At 45.0% G+C, this 19786-nt stretch overlaps 1 protein-coding gene across 8 annotated transcripts in view; it reads right to left on the reverse strand.

Annotated features, from left to right (window-relative positions):
• The window catches only part of ATP9B (ATPase phospholipid transporting 9B (putative)), a 259429-nt gene that overhangs the window by 193978 nt on the left and 45665 nt on the right, over nucleotides 1-19786 (reverse strand). For all 8 annotated transcript variants that reach the window (XM_040478534.1, XM_040478532.1, XM_040478531.1 and 5 more), the window contains one exon: nucleotides 14193-14301. In XM_040478534.1, the coding sequence (XP_040334468.1) occupies nucleotides 14193-14301 (109 nt within the window). The remainder of the gene's footprint in view (nucleotides 1-14192; nucleotides 14302-19786) is intronic.

Here is a 19786-nt window from a genome sequence, read left to right on the forward strand (position 1 = left end):
CACTCAAGATGACTTAATGAGTGAATAACAGGAAGATGTATCCTTGTATTAACATTGTAAATGGCACTGATGGACACAGAACTGACAGAAGTAAAGAAAACGATGTATAAAATCACCGACATTTCAGAACTGATAACTGATACCGATACGGTTGACAGCTTTATTACAAACAGTGATTCATCCACGTGATACAGTGTGTAAATTCTTAGATTATTTGTATCATATCCAGTCTGCAATAAGCACCTATAAAACTTAACATATAAGCCTCTAAGACAAAGTTAACATCACGCAGAGTAGATGAAATGTTGAATACACAATTTGAGACACCCTTTCTACATAAGTAACGAAACTTACTCAAGTTCTCTCTCTCCCTGGGACCCCGAACCCTTCCCCTTCCCTCCTGCCCTCCCTCCTCCACCTCCCCCTCCCTCTGTCAATCTCCCTTTTAGAACTAGCAACAGCCTTGTGGATCTATTTTTACCTTTTCGTGACCACCGTTTTTAACATGGGGAAAGGCCTGTCTTTACATTCAATTTATTCTGAAAGCTAACGGGACAGGAGGTAAGCCCACATCACATTATCAAAAACTAACATTAACAGTCATACTACAGACTTTTCGACCACGTTCAACTTAGTACAAACTTATTTCCTAATTACTTCTTAAAGCAGCTCAGTTTCAAGAGTACCACAACTGTTCCTAAAGATATGTTTTGAGGATATCCAGAAGTTTTGTATTTTATTTTTCTACATTCCTCAATTATACAGTAAGCGCATAAGGAATGGAACTATTGGGGGAAGCTATATTTTATTCGTATTATAAAACAGCAATGTTTGGGGGTGCCTGGGCGGCTCAGATGGTTGAGTATCTGATTTCAGTTCAGGTCATGATCTCACGGTTCGTGAACTCAAGCCCCGTGTCGAGCTCTGTGCCGACAGGGTGGAGCCTGTTTGGGATTCTCTCTCTCTCTGTCCATCCCCCACTTGCACATGTGGTCTCTCAAAACTAAATAAACATTAAAAAACAAAAGACGATTCTGGCATCTTTTATTAAAACAAAAATAAAATAGAGTACCAATGTTCTTTAGCGTTACTGTGAAACAAATCTTCAGATACCTTCATAACTGGTAAGTACATCTACTGATAGTCAGAAAGTATACTTACAGAAGAATGTCTATTTTAGTTACTTTTTCATTTGGCCCCTTCAAGCTTCTTGTCTGTACTCCCACTGTTATGTTTTCTACAGCGAAGCACCAGGCAGTAAACGTACCATACTGATCTCATTATTACTGAGTATTATTCAAAAGAATTCCTGTCTTATCACTTAATTTTATTTTCTCTCCTACTATCCATTCCACTGTTCCTTCTGCTTTTCTATATTCTCTGTAATAGACCCATTTAGAAAGCAGAGAAAGAAACAGCCATAATCATAAGATGGAATAAATGTAGTAAATAATTTTTAAATATTTTGAAACAGAAAATATATCCTTTTCTGACTCCGCAATCATGGTCTTACATTTCTGAGGAAGAGGTGCCATTCTGTCACATCACAGACACAGTTTATATTTAATAGCCTTTAATTTTTAGGTATTGTGCAGTGATTTCCATTCATTTCTATGGAGTTTCCTTGCAAGTACATGTCTAAAGAAAACAGGGGATGGTAAAAACGCAGTGCAGAAATTCTTGTGTTTATACGACAATATGAACAAAAACACGACAAGGCTATCGTGTCAAATCGGTACAGCAATCTGCCTCCAAGTGCACATTTCTAAACGTAAAGAATTGGTCAAACTGTTCAGTAGCTCTTGGTTCTCTAGGAGTTTTCATCCGTGTGCAGGGGGCTGTCTGTACTTCCTGCATAGCCTCAGTCCCATGAACTCACAGCCTTCTGTTCCCTTTCGTCAAGAACAGCTGGAGCTTTAGTATTAATAAGATATTAATTCTCCCTTAAATTTATCTTTAGACTCAATGCAATCCCAATCAAAATCCCAGCAGGGATTTTTGATTTGAATATTTTACAGAAATTGACAAGCTGATTCTAAAAGTCATATCGAAATCCACAGGACCTACACTAGACAAACAACTCTGAAAACAAAAAAACAAAGTTGAAAGGAAAACACTACCTGACTTCGAGAATTATTCTCAACAAACAGTAATCAAAAAAGAATGATGTTAGCATAAAAACAGACCAACAGATGGGTGGAGTGGAAGAGAGAGAGTCCAGAAATAAAGCCACACATAAAAGACAACTGATTTCTGACCAAAGTATACGGCACTGCAGTGAGACAAAGATCACCTTTTCAATCAACGGTGCGGGAAACATCTGGAGATCCACATACAAAAACAGCCCTTACTGGTACCAGTACAAAGGTTTACTCAAAATAGATATATATAGTGCAAATCCCTCTAGAAGAAGAAACACAGGAGAAACTTAACAGAAAATCTCTGTGAACTTGAGTTAGGCCAAGAGTTCTTAGGGCACCAAAAGCACAACCATAAAAGAAAAAACTGGTGAATCAGACTTCATCAACTGGAACATTATAGGGGCCACGAACAGTGCAAAAGCGTTAAGGCCACGGAATCGGCAGCTGACAAACAGCTGGACTCAGGTGTAAAAGGGAGGAAGCTAGAAAGACAGAAAGGGTGCCCAGCTCGCTCCAGGACAAGTGGCCTCCAGGCCCTGGTTGAAAAACCACCACCACGTGACAGGGACTGCAGAGGGAGAGGCGCCCCGGGGAAGAGCCAGGCTCTTCTCAGGGGAATCAAGAAGGCTCAGCTGGGGGCATCAGCAGGTGGAAGCCTGAGGCACCGATGTACAGAGTCCCAAGGTGACGAAGGGCGACAGCGCCATCGGAGGCTGTCCTAGGTCAGTGAGGGAAACGTGGACGAAGGCCCCGTGAAGCCAGTCCCAGAGCACACAAGCCAGGGCTCTGCTCAGGCTGGGGGTCCCGGGACTCCCGCTGAAGGTGGGTGGGGCACGGGCACGGAGGACCCGGATGTGCAAGGGCAGGAGCTATCCTTCCCGAGACACAGGCTGGGGACAAAATGGGGACACAGGTGGGAACAAAATGGGCCACGCCCTACCCGCAGGAACCTTACCTAAAGCCCAGGAGATAAAATACATCCACATAGGAACTGTATTGACTACAGCCTAGGAAATTAAAGAAAAAAAAGGAAATCCTGCTGTTTGGGGGTAAGGGTTAGAGAGCATCTTGCGGAAGGTAACCAATTTTTACTCTTAAACTTTCACCAGCAATAATCAAAGTAGTTTTAAAAAACATTCTTGGGGCGCCTGGGTGGCGCAGTCGGTTAAGCGTCCGACTTCAGCCAGGTCACGATCTCGCGGTCCGTGAGTTCGAGCCCCGCGTCGGGCTCTGGGCTGATGGCTCAGAGCCTGGAGCCTGTTTCCGATTCTGTGTCTCCCTCTCTCTCTGCCCCTCCCCCGTTCATGCTCTGTCTCTCTCTGTCCCAAAAATAAAAACGTTGGAAAAAAAAAAAATTAAAAAAAAAAACATTCTTTAGCAATTAAAAAAAAACAAAACGGGGGAGGGGCCAAGATGGCGCAGCACCATGGAAGTTCTTTTGTGCATCTCTCGTCCCTGAAAGGCAGCCAGATCAACACCAAGCCATCCCGCACGCCTAGAAAACTGATCTGAGGATTAACACAATTTGCACAGCCTGAACCACAGAACTCGGCAGGTATGTGGTGCGGAGAGAGGAACTGGGGGAGAGAGGAGCCCGGGAGGGCAGAGAGCTCGCGAAGAGAGGACGGAGATGGGGGGGAGGGTACTGGAAACCCCCACCCCCCGAAAGCAGCTGGAGAGAAAAGAGAAAGAGTGGCGGAATCAAAAAAAAATAAGATGCTCAAGTTAAACACAAATTTTTTTTCTTATTCTATCAGGAAACAAAGTATGAGATCGCTTTAGAAAGAATATGGAAATAATGAAATATCGTGGTAAGAAACAGAGATGAAACACTGAATGTTATTCACTGGACCCCTTCCCTTCTAACATGGTCTCGCTATCTGAAACAGTCCAAATACCGTCCAAATACCAATGAAGAGCCCAAAATTGCCAGAAGAGACCACGCAGACAGACTTGCAGCCAACCAACGTACACGTTCTGCTGAAGCAAATGCAGAAATAAGCATCAATAGCAAATGACTACCTTCACGAAATAAAGATTTCGTAGGAAAGTACGCGGGTTTAAAAACTTACTAAGTATCTCACTCTTAAATATTTTATCAAGCAACAAATACAAATGAAAATTATGTGGTCTTACTATAGTCAAGATACTTCAAAGTCTTGGTTAAGCCTGCTGGTGTCTGCCTAAGAGAGATTTCCAACCTCTGTTTTCTGTGGTTAGAAAGACTTTTTACACCTCTACCAAATGTTAAAATACAAAGTACTGTTAACACGAACGGCTCATAATTAACAAGTTCTAAGACTCTCAATCACGAAAACCAGAAACCTGACGAGAAAGCAGGCGCCTGCAAATGTACAAAAATCCCAATGCCCCGCGATTCTGTACGGTTATGTTACCGCTAAAAGGGAGATGAACTAAATATGCCTCAAAATCGTCCCTAGTCTCTCATTTCCTCTAGATTTTCGCTCATCCCACGGCAGTTTCTTGCTGCACAAACACTCCCAGCGTGGAGACTAACATCGGGCCCTTGGTACAAGAGAGAAGAAACCACAGGTGAGGATAGTGAGCAACCACGAGCCTGTTCATGAGGGTTCGATGCCACTGGTCTAATTCACGAGAAGAAAATCTCCAGCTAATGAAAAAAGAAAAATAACTGAGGAAGTGAGGGAAAGATTCTAAGACGCTGGAACGTGCCGAAAAGGAACATTATTTAAAACTGGAATGGAGCTGGCACGGAGATCTGGATGAATCCGGAGAACTCAAGGCAAAGAATGGGGCCCAAAGAAATCTGACACATTTCTCAAAGGTCTGAAAAAAGGAACTTTATTTTTTTTTAAGTTTATTTATTTACTTTGAGAGAGAGAAAAGGGGAGGGGCAGAGTAAGGGAGAGAGAGAGAATTCCAAGCAGGCTCCACATCACATTGCCAGCACAGAACCTGACGTGGGGCTCGATCCCACAAACCATGAGATCACAACCTGAGCTGAAGTTGGATGCTCAACTGACTGAATAACCCAGGTGCCCTTTTAGTCTTTTTTATTTTTTAGTTTTTTTTTTTTCAGTTTATTTTGAAAGCATACTGATCCGAGTGGGTGGGGCGGGGCACAGAGAGAGGGAAGAGAAAATCCCAAACAGGCTCCATGATGTCACCCTGAACTCATGAACCCTGAGACCATGACCTGACCTGAAATCAAGGGTCAGACATTTAACCAACTGAGCAACCCAGGTGCCTCTGGAAAAAGAACGTTAATAACATTAAAAACTGGTTTTAAAGGAACTAACTAACCATTTGCGGTAAAAAAAGAAGACAGGTCCCTTCTCCACGGAATAGACACCTGAAATGTGAAATTGCAAATGGAGGGAAACGTCAGCTATGAAAAATGAAAACACAGAAATATTACTGTAGGGAAATTAAGATATTCACACTAGGGTTGAACAGCCTTTCTAGGATTAAAGTAAAAACCACAAAGGAAAACAGAAGGTTTGCATACATAAAAATTATAAACTTATCTACATCTAAAAGAAAAAGATAGGGGCGCCTGGGTGGCTCAGTCGGGTAAGCATCTGACTTCAGCTCAGGTCGTGATCTCAGGGTTTGTGGGTTCGAGCCCTGTTTCAGGCTCTGTGCTGACAGCTCAGAGCCTGGAGCCTGCTTCGGATTCTGTGTCTCCCTCTCTCTCTGCCCCTCCCCTGCCCACGCTCTGTCTCCCTCTCTCTCTCTCTCTCTCTCTCTCTCTCTTTCTCTCTCTCTCTCAAAAATAAATAAACAGTAAAAAACAAATTTTAAAGAAAAAGATAAAAAATGAGTCAAACAAGATAAAAATATTTGTCACGTGATAAGCTTCTCTTAGAGAAATTCTGAAAAGGTAGAAATGGACGTATGAAGAAAGACGAGTAAACTCATATAAAAGATCACAATAAGCAAGGAAATGTGAAAAGGTAAGCAGCAAGCAAATCACAAGGAGAGTATTTTTCACCAGTCAAGGCAGCAAGTTAAACCCAATGCTGTACCTGACGCGAGCAAGGATGCTGGGGGAGGCGCAGGCAGGCACACTGGAGTGCGAACAGGCCTAGGGCTGTCATATTTGCTCTGGAGACCCCTCATTTGCTTAAGTCATCCATCGTCTGAGATCCTGCCAGGTGCCAACAACCTCGGAACCTTCGGGGAAAACAGCCGCACGAACACAGAGCAGAGGACCCAGCAGCACAGCGACCGGCACAGTAACAGCCGCTACCAGAGGGAGGGGGCGGGGTGCTGGCGACACACACACCGCCACACGACTCCACCTGTGCCAAGGTACGTCGTGTTAGCCGGCGTTTCTTGTTACTTTCACGTATTCCGGGCCTCAATCTCCAAACAATGTGATAAAAGACACGTGGCGCACCAAGGCCACAAAGAAATGAATTCACACAGATCCTCCCAGGATGAGCTGAGAAAGCACGACGGGTCACGCACAGCCGGTCCCGAGGCTATGAATCTGCTCCTGTGTATCTGTCCCCCCCCCCCCCCCCCACCCCCCCCCCCCCGCCCCCGAGCGGACCCGCGTCCACCACGTGCAGCCACAGAGGGCGGAGCAGATAAGATCATGAATCTCAGCTGTTGATCGTGTCCGACCTACAACAACCTACGACAACCTACGACGACCGACCGATGGAGACCTACCATACAGATCTGACAGATGGAGAGCCGCTACTAGACGGCACACCTGTAGTAATGTATCCAGAACATTCTTGAACGGATACTTCCCAAACGCTGCTCAGCCCACAGATGCTGAAAACCACCCAAGATGAACGGGAAGCACCGAGCAGGCTCTGACCTCGTGAGAAAAGACGTACCGTTCTACTCGACCTGCACCATCACAGAAGTGGACGAACGAGGGATGGCACGTGAATAAGAAGGAAAGTCACCGATGCCTCTCTGAGCAGCAGCTGCAGAAACCCACTCCAATGACTTCTGAGTTCATCAGCTCTTAAGCAATTTCTGATGGGAAAATTTAGCCAGCATTTGAGAGTACTATTTACAAGAAACCCAACTATCTGAAGACATGACTGTCACAAAAGGGACTCCTTCTTGCCAAGCGGAAGATGCAGTAACCCAAGAAACCAGTTACATGTTAGGACGTGCCTGGGGAAGTGTGCACTGCCCACAGACAGCGTGTAAAATGCACTAAAGAGGGATTTTTAAAAAGAGATCTTTCAAGAAAACATTACTCACAAACAGTAAATTTCACTAAAAGATGATAAAATTTTAATAGGCATTTCATGATTTTTTATGTAAAAATAACAGTAAGAATTTTAACAAGTATGTGACAACAGTGTTGACAAAAGAATCAAAGATGCTAAAATATACAGGAAGAAAGAACACTGTCTCAGCGGGTCAAGTTCCTTTCTGGCAAGGAAACTGGAACACAAGAAACACCTAAATATGTGAGCGTTCTCTCTGACAACTACACACGCACACAATGTACACAAGTTCAAAGACAACAGACTTTCTCCTCTCTTTCATTTGTCTAACACGTTGAACAACAGAATGCCATAACCATTACAAGAAACAGGTAAGAGCCACTGGAAATCAGTCATCACCAAGTGTAAAGAGAAGCCACAGCCCAGAATTAATTCCCGATCATTTCTAAAGCTCCACATTAGCTTTAGGTGTGCATCTGGAATACACAGTAATAGTGGGTGACATGATACAGTCCTACTGAGATTTGATGGTTGATTAAAACAAAAGCAAGTAAACAAAAACCTCTGAGTTTATCCTATCTGCTAAAATACTACAGGAGCTCTTTCAAAACCACAGTCCAGGACTCACTCGTGTTTGAATCCCCGGAAGGGATCACAGTGCCGACCATAGTGAGTACTAAGTATCTGGAACTGAATCGTGAACCAGCCAGCAGAATGATTACAGCCCAGGATGCAATTTATACACCTCTCTGGAGCAAGAGGTTAAAAAAAAAAAAAAAAAAAAATAGCACTGATCCCAAGAAACCAAAAGCAGAATGACCCCACAATTCAAATTCCTCATCAGGGATTTCTGAAAAGCTGCCAACAATTTCATTTTCTCCTCCTTAACTCTGACGGACGCTATCCATTAGGAGAGAACCATGAATCATAAAGCAGGTCACAAACAAGGAGAAAGCAAAGAACGGAGCAGCAACAGACGTGGAAAATTCCCACATGACAAGACAGCCTCTCAAGCAGCAAAGTGTGCAGTTGGCTAAAGATCACCCGGTGTCGACTGAGCTCGTGCACCAGTTAAAATACTCTCTGCTTCTAACAAAGTACCCTCAAGATCCGAGCATACTTAAAAGTGGTCGTGGCTTTCCTTTTCAAAGGAAAAAATAGAGCAGGGAACATCTTCCCAGAGTATTTCTACAAGAATGTGTGTAAGAACTCCAAATACAAAATTCAAATACTGTAAATACGATAAATACGATAAGACAAACTGCAGTTAAGTCACATAAGGAAGGAGCCATCAATGCCATTCAAAGAACAGATAACCTATGAAATGCTACAAATAAAGGAGATGAGCAAAGAATATTCTTCACAAGAAAACAAGTTTCAGACTAGCCAAGGAGCATTTTTTACATTTTTACATGCATTTTTCACATTCTAGATTTTACTCAGCAATCATTTGCATCAGAATAACGAGCCACAGGGGCGCCTGGGTGGCGCAGTCGGCTAAGCGTCCGACTTCAGCCAGGTCACGATCTCACGGTCCGTGAGTTCGAGCCCCGCGTCGGGCTCTGGGCTGATGGCTCAGAGCCTGGAGCCTGTTTCCGATTCTGTGTCTCCCTCTCTCTCTGCCCCTCGCCCGTTCATGCTCTGTCTCTCTCTGTCCCAAAAATAAATAAACGTTGAAAAAAAAAATTTTTTAAAAAGAATAACGAGCCACAGAGCAATGTACAACCCACAGAACAGTCACATGAAGTCGGAGGGGGCTGGGCTCACACAGCCGCTCCACCGAAGCTGCAGGGACTCGAGGCAGATCCCTGAGCAGATCCCTGAGCAGCGGCCTCAGGCCCCTCCCCTGTAAGGTAGAGAGAACACCAACCTACCTAGGATGGCAGTTATGCAAATGAGCAAGTCACCTGACACAGATCACAGAGGAGGAAGTCAGAGATAGCCACACCGTTACCATCTACGAGTAAAACGTCCTTTCAAACAGGACCAATGGTCGTCAATTTTGTGTAAAAAGGTAAATCTCCATTTGTATTTGAAATAAACCCACTGACAATTATTAAGATCTTCTGAGTTTGAGTATCATAGAAGCATAAAAGCCCTAATTATTAGTATGCCTTCATCAACAGTTTTTACTATTTTTAGGTGACAGTGACATAACATAAAATCAGCCATTGTAAGTGAGTACTACAACGGCACGGGGTACATTCACGGTGTTGTGCAACCCACTCTATCAGGTTCAAATACATTTTCCTCACCACAAAAGGATGCGTCAACCCACTAAGCAGTGCCCCCCACAACCTGCTTTCAGTTCCAGTAATCTACCTGTTCCCATACTTCACACAGATGACGTCGTACAGTCCGTGACCCTTTGTGTCTGATTTCTCTCACACGGCTTTTTCGAGGTTCACTCACGTTGTATCAGTATTAATTTTTACGGTTGAATGATACTCCAACGTGAGAAAACGGCACAATTTGTTTATCCACTCAGGCGCCGATGGACATTTGGGTTGTTCTCCCCCACTGGCGGTTATAAAGGGCGCTGCATGAACGTGGCTGCATGTGTATTTGCTCGAGTGCCTGTTTTCAATTCTACAGGCATTTGGGAACATCCGAATTTCTCCTTCACTCGTGAATGGGACACACAATTCTTGGTTGACAGTTTTTTCTTTTGTCATTTTAAAAACATCATCCACCTCCTGTCCTCCACAGGCTCTTACTCTAGAGGCCTTGTGTGTGACAAGCTGTCTCTCCCTTGCTGCTTTCAGAACATTCTCTTTGTCCTCGGGTTTGAACTGTCTGATTACAACGTCTCGGTGTGGATTCTCTGCGTTTGTCCTTCTAGGGATTCACGGAATTTCCTGAACGTGTAGATTCATGTCTCTTAACAAATCTGGGAAGTTAACAGCCATTATTCCTTCAAACTTTCTCTCCACCCTCTCCCTCTACGACTCCCACGACTCCCAATGCACGCACATTAGCGCATTTAGTGCTGCCCCCAAGTCTCTACTTAACTTTCCTCGTTCTTCTTTCCACGTCTCAGAATGGATCATCTCACGTGATCTAGGTTCAGGGTCAGGGATTCTTTCTCCCGGCCACTTAAATTTGCCACTGAAACTCTCGAGTGAGCTCTTCTTGCAATTTATTATAATTTTTGGCACCAGAATCTCTCTTGGCTTCCTTTTTATCATTTCTATACCTTTACCGATCTTCTGTTTAATACAGTACATTGTTCTCCTGATGTCTCTTAACATTTTTCAGTTGTCTCCTTTAGCTCCGTGAGCATACTTATGGCAGGTGAGTTAGATTTTTGTCCAGTAAGTCCAGAATCTGGGCCTCCTCAGGGACAGCTTCTGTTCCTTTCTTCTATGACTGGGCCACATGGTTTCTCCGCATGCTTCATAATTTCCTGTGGAAACCTGTACATTTTGACTATTATAATCTGGTAACTCGGGAAATCAGTCACGTCCTCCTCTTCTGGGTTTCTTTTGTTGCTCAGTATATGCTGTAGCCGTGCACGTTTAGTGACTTTTCTAGAACTGTTTTGTAAAGTGTGTATTCCTCGTCATGTGTGGTCTGTGAAGTCTTTCAGTCAGTGTTTTGAAAAAGATTTCCCTGCAAGGGGAGGGGGTGAGATTAAGAAAGAAAAGGAGGTATGATGGAGGGAAGAAGGAATGAGAGGAAGAAAGGGAGGAAGGGTGAAGGACAGGAGACAGGGAGAGGGAGGGAGGGAGGGAGGGAAGGAGGGAGGGAGAGAGGGAGGGAAGGAGGGAGGGAGAGAGGGAAGAAAGGAGGGAGAGAGGGAGGGAGGGAGAGAGGAAAGGAGGGAGGGAGGGAGGGAAGGAGCGAACAGCCTCTCCCAGCCTTGGCAGGCTGGCTGTCCCGGGGCACCCGGCACTCGGCAGGCTGTCTACAACTCTGCCTGAGACCTCACCTCTGCTTGCAGTGAGCCTAGAGACTGGCTAGAGGCAAAACACTTTCTTGGGGTCTTTTCTGAGCATGATTCAGTGCCGGCCTTGGATGTGGCTTTCAAAACTCTCCTGTCAACACACACACTTCTGAAGGCCCCGATTTTCCAAAGAATCCTGTCTCCAGCTCCTTCTAGCGGGCACTCGACACTCTCTTCACTGTGTCAGCTATCACCTATTGCCCCCCAGCCACTGCTGCTGACACAGGCTTCCGAAACGCCGACTGTTTTTTTTGGCTCTTCTGCCCTGAGTGACATCCAATCAGAGGAAGAGAGACAACCGCCTTGACTGGGTCCTTCAAGTGGCCCTGCCAGGCTGGACAGACACAATTCTCGCAAGTGCGTGCCGCTCCACTACCTTCAGAGCCACGGCCTAGAGTCCCAAACTGAGAATGTGGGCTGCTCTCACTGAGGCAAGTGCTCGCCCCTTCACTGCTTCTACGCTCAGGAGGGCAGGCAGGACTGCCGACTGATGGTTCACAGATATCACCATGCCATTTAGTTTTGAATGATACAATTAATACACGGAAACGAATCTCTACTCATTCCAAATATCACAATGAAAACAATTTAAAAACTAAGCCGGGACCTATAGTATATTCCAAAAAAGACACATCAAAGGTACACCTAATTTACCTGGCCACTCTGGGGATTCCTTTTTTCCAAAACTTCACCTCTTCTCTACAACACACCTTTCCTCCACCATGCCATTACTTCATACATCAAAACTCTTCACTAGTTAACCATTCAATTTAATCGCAAGAGTATAGTCTTTTCAAAAATGGCACTGGGACAACTGGATACTCACACACAAAGGAATGTGGCCCCATGTCATACACCCACACAAACTACCGAATGAAAACGGATCACACATCTGAGCGTCAGAGCTAAAAGCATAAAGCCCCTGGAAGAAGATATAGAAGTAAACCTTTGCAACCCTGGGTTGACAAACTGTTCCTTAGATACATCACGACGGCACAAGCAATAAAAGAAAACACAGATGAGCAGCACTTCATCAACATGAAAACTGTCGTGCGTCAGAAGACACCAAGAAAAAGAAAACACAAGCCACCGAACGAGACAAAATATGTCCAAATCACAGAATGACGAGGGACTTAAATCCAGAATATATAGAGTTCTCCCAAGTCAATAAATACAAAAAAAGAACCCAGTTCCAACAGTAAGCAAAGAATCTGAAAAAAACACGTCTCCAAAGGAGACATACAAACGCCCAATAAGCAGATGAAAAGACGCTCAACGTCATGAGTCACCAGAGAAACACAAGTCAAAACCACAACGAGCTACCACTTCACGCCCAACAGGACGGCTGCAACAAAAAGACAGAGGCTAACAGGTGCCGGCGAAGACGCAGAGAGACTGGACCACTCACACGCTGCTGGTGACAAAGCAAACCAGCAGCTGGTTTGGCCAACTGGCAAGGCCGATCAGAAGAGTAGTCTGCAGTTTCTCAAGAACGTGGTTACCATATAATCCAGCAATTTCACTCGTGGTGGGTATGCTCACAGAAGAAGTAACATCACGTTCGTACAGAAAAACCGCACGCAGACATTTGCAGCAGCATTCTTTACAGTCGCCTGAAGTGGAAACAACGCAAATGTCCACCCACTACTGAATGGGAAGCAAACACGGCATGCCACAGAGAGGAGGAGCCCTGGGCAACGAAAAGAGAAAGAGTGCTGCCAGGCGCCACGCCAGCGATGAACTGATGACCCGTGACCACAGGACGCCGGGGAAAGAGGCCTGTGACACCAGCCCACACGCTGCAGGCTTCCGGACACCTGCTCCTCGGGGGCAAACCCATGGAGACAGAAAGCAGGCCGGGGGACGGACCCGGGGCTGGAGGAGGGGCAAGAATGGGATGACGGCTAACATATTCAGAGTTTCTTTCTAGAACGTCAAGACCGTTCCAAAAGTAGACGGCAGTAATGCTTCCACAACTCTGTGAACAGACCCAAGCCACCGAACCGCACACTTTCAACGGATAAATTTTACGTTACACGAGATCTGTCCAAATAAGCTATACAAATATTTTTTTGGAGAATTATTTCAAATAAATAATTCAACGTACAAATGTCCCCACGTAATCAGAAGGTACAAACTCCACTCTAAACCTCATCTTTGAAACAGGCTTTGAAGTTATTATGAATACGTGTTTAGTTTTTCGGTGCCTTCCTTCATTGTCCCTCATTGATGCGATCACTGTCTTGGTGTCACTGTCACTTTTTGACGGGCGTAATGCCCACCCACAAATACTTTCCCCACACTCTTCCCAATACATCGCTGCTTTTCCACTGAGACTGAGAGACCAAATAAACTCTTTAAAAACATAAATTAAGCAAGGGTTAAAAGCCCTGAACGAAGTTAAGGAGAAATGGGCATAAAGTAGTCCCACTTTGGATCATGACATGAACTGTAGGTGCTCCGAGACCTTGCACTTAAACAGTTTAAGGCCCTGGTACTAATTGTCTAACCCTACGACTGTGTTGAAAATATGACACAAACAGAGACGGCAGGTAAGGTGATACAGGGCTTCACAGAAAATGTCCTGCACCAGCTGGGTTTCACACGTGTCTACGTGCACACCCCTCATACACAAACCGTGACAGAGCGCACCACACGACCAGTTCTCTGTGCGCATGTGTGTTTAAGTGTGTACATGTTTATACTCATACACACACATCCCAGCATCTGGAGAATGAATAAAAAATCTACCTTGAATTTGTAGGCATTACGTTATCGTAAGAAAATTAATTAGATACCATATGTAATTGCATAACACTATTTTTGGTAACAGAATTATGACGTTTTCTTTCATTTATGTTAACTCTGACGTGATGGCTACATTAAGCAAATGATAAACTAAATCAAAAGTGTCTTGCTGACCTCTTACTGTGAGCTTGCTGTAGAGCTGTGAATTTACTTCCTTGTCTCGCTGAAAACGCCGAAATTCATCAATTGCTTCCCTCATGATGGTAACAGCCAAAACGAATCCCTATGAGACAAAATAAAATCAGATATTTGAGAAAATTGGATTATAAATAACAAAACAGTAACAAAAAGTTTTACTCCCCACCCCCCACCCGCCAATTTGTTACTTCTACAACATAAATGAAAACAAAGACAAAAAGGAACAATGAAACACCACTGAAAATATATAAGATTTACGATTCTATCAGCCAAAAAAATTTTTTTTAATTCGTATCATAGCTTGTACTTCAAGCCAAACATCAGAAAGGACTTAGTAACCTAAAAATAAGGAAACCAACAATCTTCAAAAACCCCATGAATTATATTCAGAACATGCGAGCATTCAAGTTCAAATTAACAAAGACTGACATCAAAATCACACATTTCGGGGCGCCTGGGTGGCGCAGTCGGTTAAGCGTCCGACTTCAGCCAGGTCACGATCTCGCGCCTCCGTGAGTTCGAGCCCCGCGTCAGGCTCTGGGCTGATGGCTCAGAGCCTGGAGCCTGTTTCCGATTCTGTGTCTCCCTCTCTCTGCCCCTCCCCTGTTCATACTCTGTCTCTCTCTGTCCCAAAAATAAATAAATGTTGAAAAAAAAAAAATTAAAAAAAAAAAAAAATCACACATTTCCTATACTTCTCTTTCTGGTAGAATGAAATGCGTAGCAACAGGAAGCTATCCCAGCACGACAAGTTTCTCCCCGTGGCAGCATCTACAGACACACGTGGGGCACAGGCACAGCCACCACGCTTTTTTTTCTTCACTTTTTTAAAAAATGTTTTCATTTAAATTTATTTTTTTTATTTTTGGGGGGGGAGGGAGAGAGAGAAAGACAGCATGAGCAGGGGAGGGGCAGAAAGAGGGAGAGAGAGAGGATCCCAAGAAGACTCCACACTACCAGCGCAGGGCCCGATGTGGGGCTCGAACCCACAAACCATGAGATCTCGACCTGAGCCGAAATCAAGAGTCGGACGTTCAACCGACTGAGCCACCCAGGCGCCCCTACTTCCTCACTTTTTAAGTAAAAACCTGGACAGATTAACTTGATGCTATCTAAATAAAACTTTTTTCAAAGTGTATTTATTTATTTTGAGAGAAATAGAGAGCACGGGAGTGGGGGAGGTGCAGAGAGAGAGGGAGAAGCCCAAGCAGGCTCCGTGCCGTCAGCGCAGAGCCCAACGTGGGGCTCGAACTCACAAACTGTGAGGTCATGACGTGAGCCGAAGTCAAGAGCCAGATGCTTAACCAACTGAGCCACCCAGGCGCCCCTACAGAAAACCTATGTACTTGGAATCTATTGTGACATCTATTACACCGCTAACGTGGCTGGAGTCATTTTCAAAGGCTACTTGGGTGTTTTCTGACACATTACACAGCTACTCTTCAAGTCAACCTCTCTCGGACCACACTGTCCAGTAGGCTTCGTTTGACTGATGAGCATCCCCCCGTCTACTGTGAAAATGGCCAAGGCAAGGCCGGGCAACTCCACTTAGGGGACAGCAACCTGTTATCCCAGGGCTGTTTTTGTGTCGCCGACAGGCTACAGCACGTGGGCCCCTGGAACCCATGGTCCTCGTGTTTACTGAAACACGGCCGTCCCCGGCGCATTCAGAGTTGTGCCACCATCAACACCATCTGACTTTCATCACCCCAAAGAGAAAGCTCACCCCCCTTTCCCATCTCCCCTGCTCCCAGCCCCCTGCAACCATAGTGCCTCTTCCAGGTGACTCGGTACGGCTGGCATTTTCACGAGCTGCGAAACTGCTTTCCCAAGTGCTTGTACCACTTGACATGAGCTTACTGGCCACATACACGTTCTCTTGGGATAAACGTTATTCAGATCCTACGCCCACTTTTTACCTGTGTCATTCGTCTTTTCACGCGAAGTTGTAAGAGCTCTTCGTGTGATTCTGGATATAAATACCGTGTTAGAGATATGATTTACAAGCGTGAAGTTACACTTTCCAGGTTGTATTGTTTCACTTTCTTGATAGCGTCCTCTGATACACTCAAGTTTTTAATTTTCATGATGTCCAATTTAAATTGTTTCTTTGGTCACCTGGGCTTTTAGCGTCCAAGATCCCAAAACTCCACCTCTGTTTTCTTCCAGGAGTCTTACTGGGTTCAGCTCTTCCATTTAAGTCCGTAACCCATTCTCGGTTACATTCTGTGTGTGACAGGAGGCAGGGTCCAAATTCATTCTTTGGCTCTGTCTCCACTGACCTGTCTTAGCACCCTTGCCAAAAATCAAGTTGTCCTAAGCGTCAAGGTTTGTTTCTGGACTCGGCGTGTATCCCGTGATCTATCCTTCAGCTGGTACCACACCTTCTTGATGACTATAGCTTCAAAGTAAGTTTGGAATGGGAGGCAGGAGTCCTCCAATACTGATCTACTTTCTAGGACGCACTGGCTACTCTGCGTCTCTTGTATTTCCATATGAATTTTAGGATTGGTTTGTCAATTTCTGCCAAAAAAGCTACGTGGGATTCCCACAGGGATTGTACCGAATCTACAGATCAATTCGGAGAGTGCTATCGTTACAATAATATCAAGTCTTTCAATTCTTGAACGTGGGATGACTTCTATCTATTTAGATCTTTAATTTTTTCAAAAACGTTTTAAGTTTTCAGTATGAAATCTTGCATTTTAGCTAAATCTACTATTTCTCCTTTCTGATGCTTTTATAAATGAAATTACTACACTAATTTCATTTTCAGGTGGTCACTGCTAGTATAGAAAAATATAAGTGCTTTTTGTGTATCTATCTTATACCCCGTAGCCTCACTAACTCATTTATCAGCCCCAGCAAGTCTGTGTGTGTACTCCCCAGACTTGCCTACACACCAGGTCATGCCACTTGTCAACAGAGACAGCTTTTCTCTTTCTTTTCCATCTAAATGTCTTTTAGCACATATAAGACAAAAAAAAAAATATGAAAATCCAAAACAGGAAATACCAAAAATACTTTTAAAAAATTTAGTGTTATCAAAAGCCTTAAAATTTATACACACTTTAACCAAACAGTTCCACGTCTGGAAAGTTATCCTAAAAAACAAAACAAAACAAAAAAAAAACAAGGATCCTGGCATCAAATATAAGAAACCGGAAATAACCTAAATGTCCACAAATAAGAAATTCCTGGTACACTCGTACGATGAAATACCGTATTTCCTTAACTCAAAGATGCCGTTAGTCTCGGGTGAGAAGACAATACCACTTTAAATACACAAATTCTAAGTCACAACTCATTGTCAGTAACGTGAAAAACACGCATCTACCCATCCGGGAAAGACAGTTCCGTGAGCCATTCTCACATAGAGAGCATTTACTATTAGGACTCACGTTCACCACGTAGAATTCCGTAAAACTGTGTTTGTGACTGACCCATCCCGAGAGGTAAGAGGAGAATGGCTGTCAAGCACGTTACTTACACACTGAAGACGGTACCGTTAAAGGAGAGGGTCAATCAGGCGAGCGCACGGCCATCACCTGGAAGGTGTTCTGCTCAAGCCCCACCTGAAGAGGGCGCCTTCACCTCTCCTCTGTGAGGCGCAGGTCCCAGATGTGTGTATGTCATCTAAACTGTGCAGGTGAATCTAACTTTCACCCTGTAACCCTATGGCTTAAAGACAGCAAAAGTGAATTCTCCATTCATCAAGGAACTTTAAGCCACAAAACGTAAGAGTTCCCAGTGCTTCCGAGAACTCGATAAGTGAAAGTAGGCTTCTACTTCAAAGCAGTAACATTAGAGAAGATGCGACAGAGGGTCGGGTCCCAACTTGTAAAACAGGAGGTGAGCGCTCTTGGGAGGAAACAGAGCCCCGAAGACCGCTGGTGCACACGAGCAGCTCGCAGCCACGCTCCAAACCTAAGGTTTCCCCGAACACGTAACAGATGTGGAGGCCACTCCCGTGCCACCACGTCCGTCTCCGGCTTATCTATCCTGAGAAAAACCCCAAAAGCCAGCCTCAGAACATAAAGCAGATTCCAAGAAAGGCACAGCTGAGGCCAGGGTTTCCTTTACAGGCACGGGAGTCTACGACCCACGGACCTCCACCTGCAGAGTTTACATCCACTGAGTCTTAACTGGGTCACTGCAGACTGACGGCCTACGGAAGATGTGGGTAAGTAAGTCTTCCCACAGGAGGGGCCGGGCCTTCCCGCGACCTCAGCACCGACCACGTCCGAGACCGAAGCTACGGTACTGCTACTGGAAAACCCAGACTGGACGCAAGGGGGTGACAGTACTTCAGTGACATGACAGTATTTGAGGTCAGCCTGTTAATCAGAACGGATGATGGGAATGTCTCACGTGGCCGGTCCACAGGCCATGACTAAATCTTGTTTCATAAGGTGGACTTCTTTTTTCCTACTTCGCCAGACAACCCAGGAGTCACGTAAAGTAACTGCCAAAATAATATGCATTTTTTTTTTAATTTTTTTTTTCAACGTTTTTATTTATTTTTGGGACAGAGAGAGGCAGAGCATGAACGGGGGAGGGGCAGAGAGAGAGGGAGACACAGAATCGGAAACAGGCTCCAGGCCCTGAGCCATCAGCCCAGAGCCTGATGCGGGGCTCGAACTCACGGACCGCGAGATCGTGACCTGGCTGAAGTCGGACGCTTAACCGACTGCGCCACCCAGGCGCCCCAATAATATGCATTTTTATCAAAAGACAAAAAATTCTATTGCTATAATACCAGTTTAAACTTGAGGGATTCTTATATACCAGAAGCTTTTTATTTTAAGTTTATTTATTTACTTTGAGGGACAGAGAGAGAGCGCGAGCACGAGCAGGGGAGGGGCAGAAAGAGGGGGAGAGAGAGAATCCCAAGCAGGCTCCACACCGTCAGCACAGAGCCTGACGTGGGGCTCGAATCCATGAACCGTGAGATCATGACCTGAGCAGAAGTCAGAAGCTTAGCTGACTGAGCCACCCAGGAGTCCCCAGAAACTATTTTATGGGGTTTTTAAAATTTTTTTGAATGTTCATTTATTTTTGACAGAGAGAGAGCACGAGTAGGGGAAGGACAGAGAGAGGGAGACACAGAATCCAAAGCAGGCTCCAGGCTCTGAGCTGTCAGCCCAGAGCCCGACGCGGGGCTCGAACCCACGAACCATAAGACCGTGACCTGAGCCGAAGTCGGATGCGTAGCCGACTGAGCCCCCAGGCGCCCAAACTTTTCTATGTTTTTTGAATGAGTCAACTTTTAAATGCCACAAAAACCTAATGAGCAATAATTCAGACAGGGAAACTGAGGCACAAGGAGCGGAAGTACTTCTGCGAGAGTGGTCGTCCCTGGGCAGCATGCGATAGGAGTCCCAGTGAGTGATGTCCTTTCTCCTTTCCGTACTCCACCCACACCAGCGAAGTACAGAGACACTCAGGAAAGGAGTGGACAGAGGGAAGGACTGGAGAATCATACTGAAAGTCAGAGTCTCTTGCAAACGCCCTGGTCACCCTGGAAGTTACGTGTTAACAAACTTCCAGGACCACATCTTATATGGGAA

This window comes from Herpailurus yagouaroundi, unplaced genomic scaffold, assembly GCF_014898765.1.
Source record: "Herpailurus yagouaroundi ecotype Mexico unplaced genomic scaffold, PumYag 142, whole genome shotgun sequence".
NCBI classification, from domain to species: domain Eukaryota; kingdom Metazoa; phylum Chordata; class Mammalia; order Carnivora; family Felidae; genus Herpailurus; species Herpailurus yagouaroundi.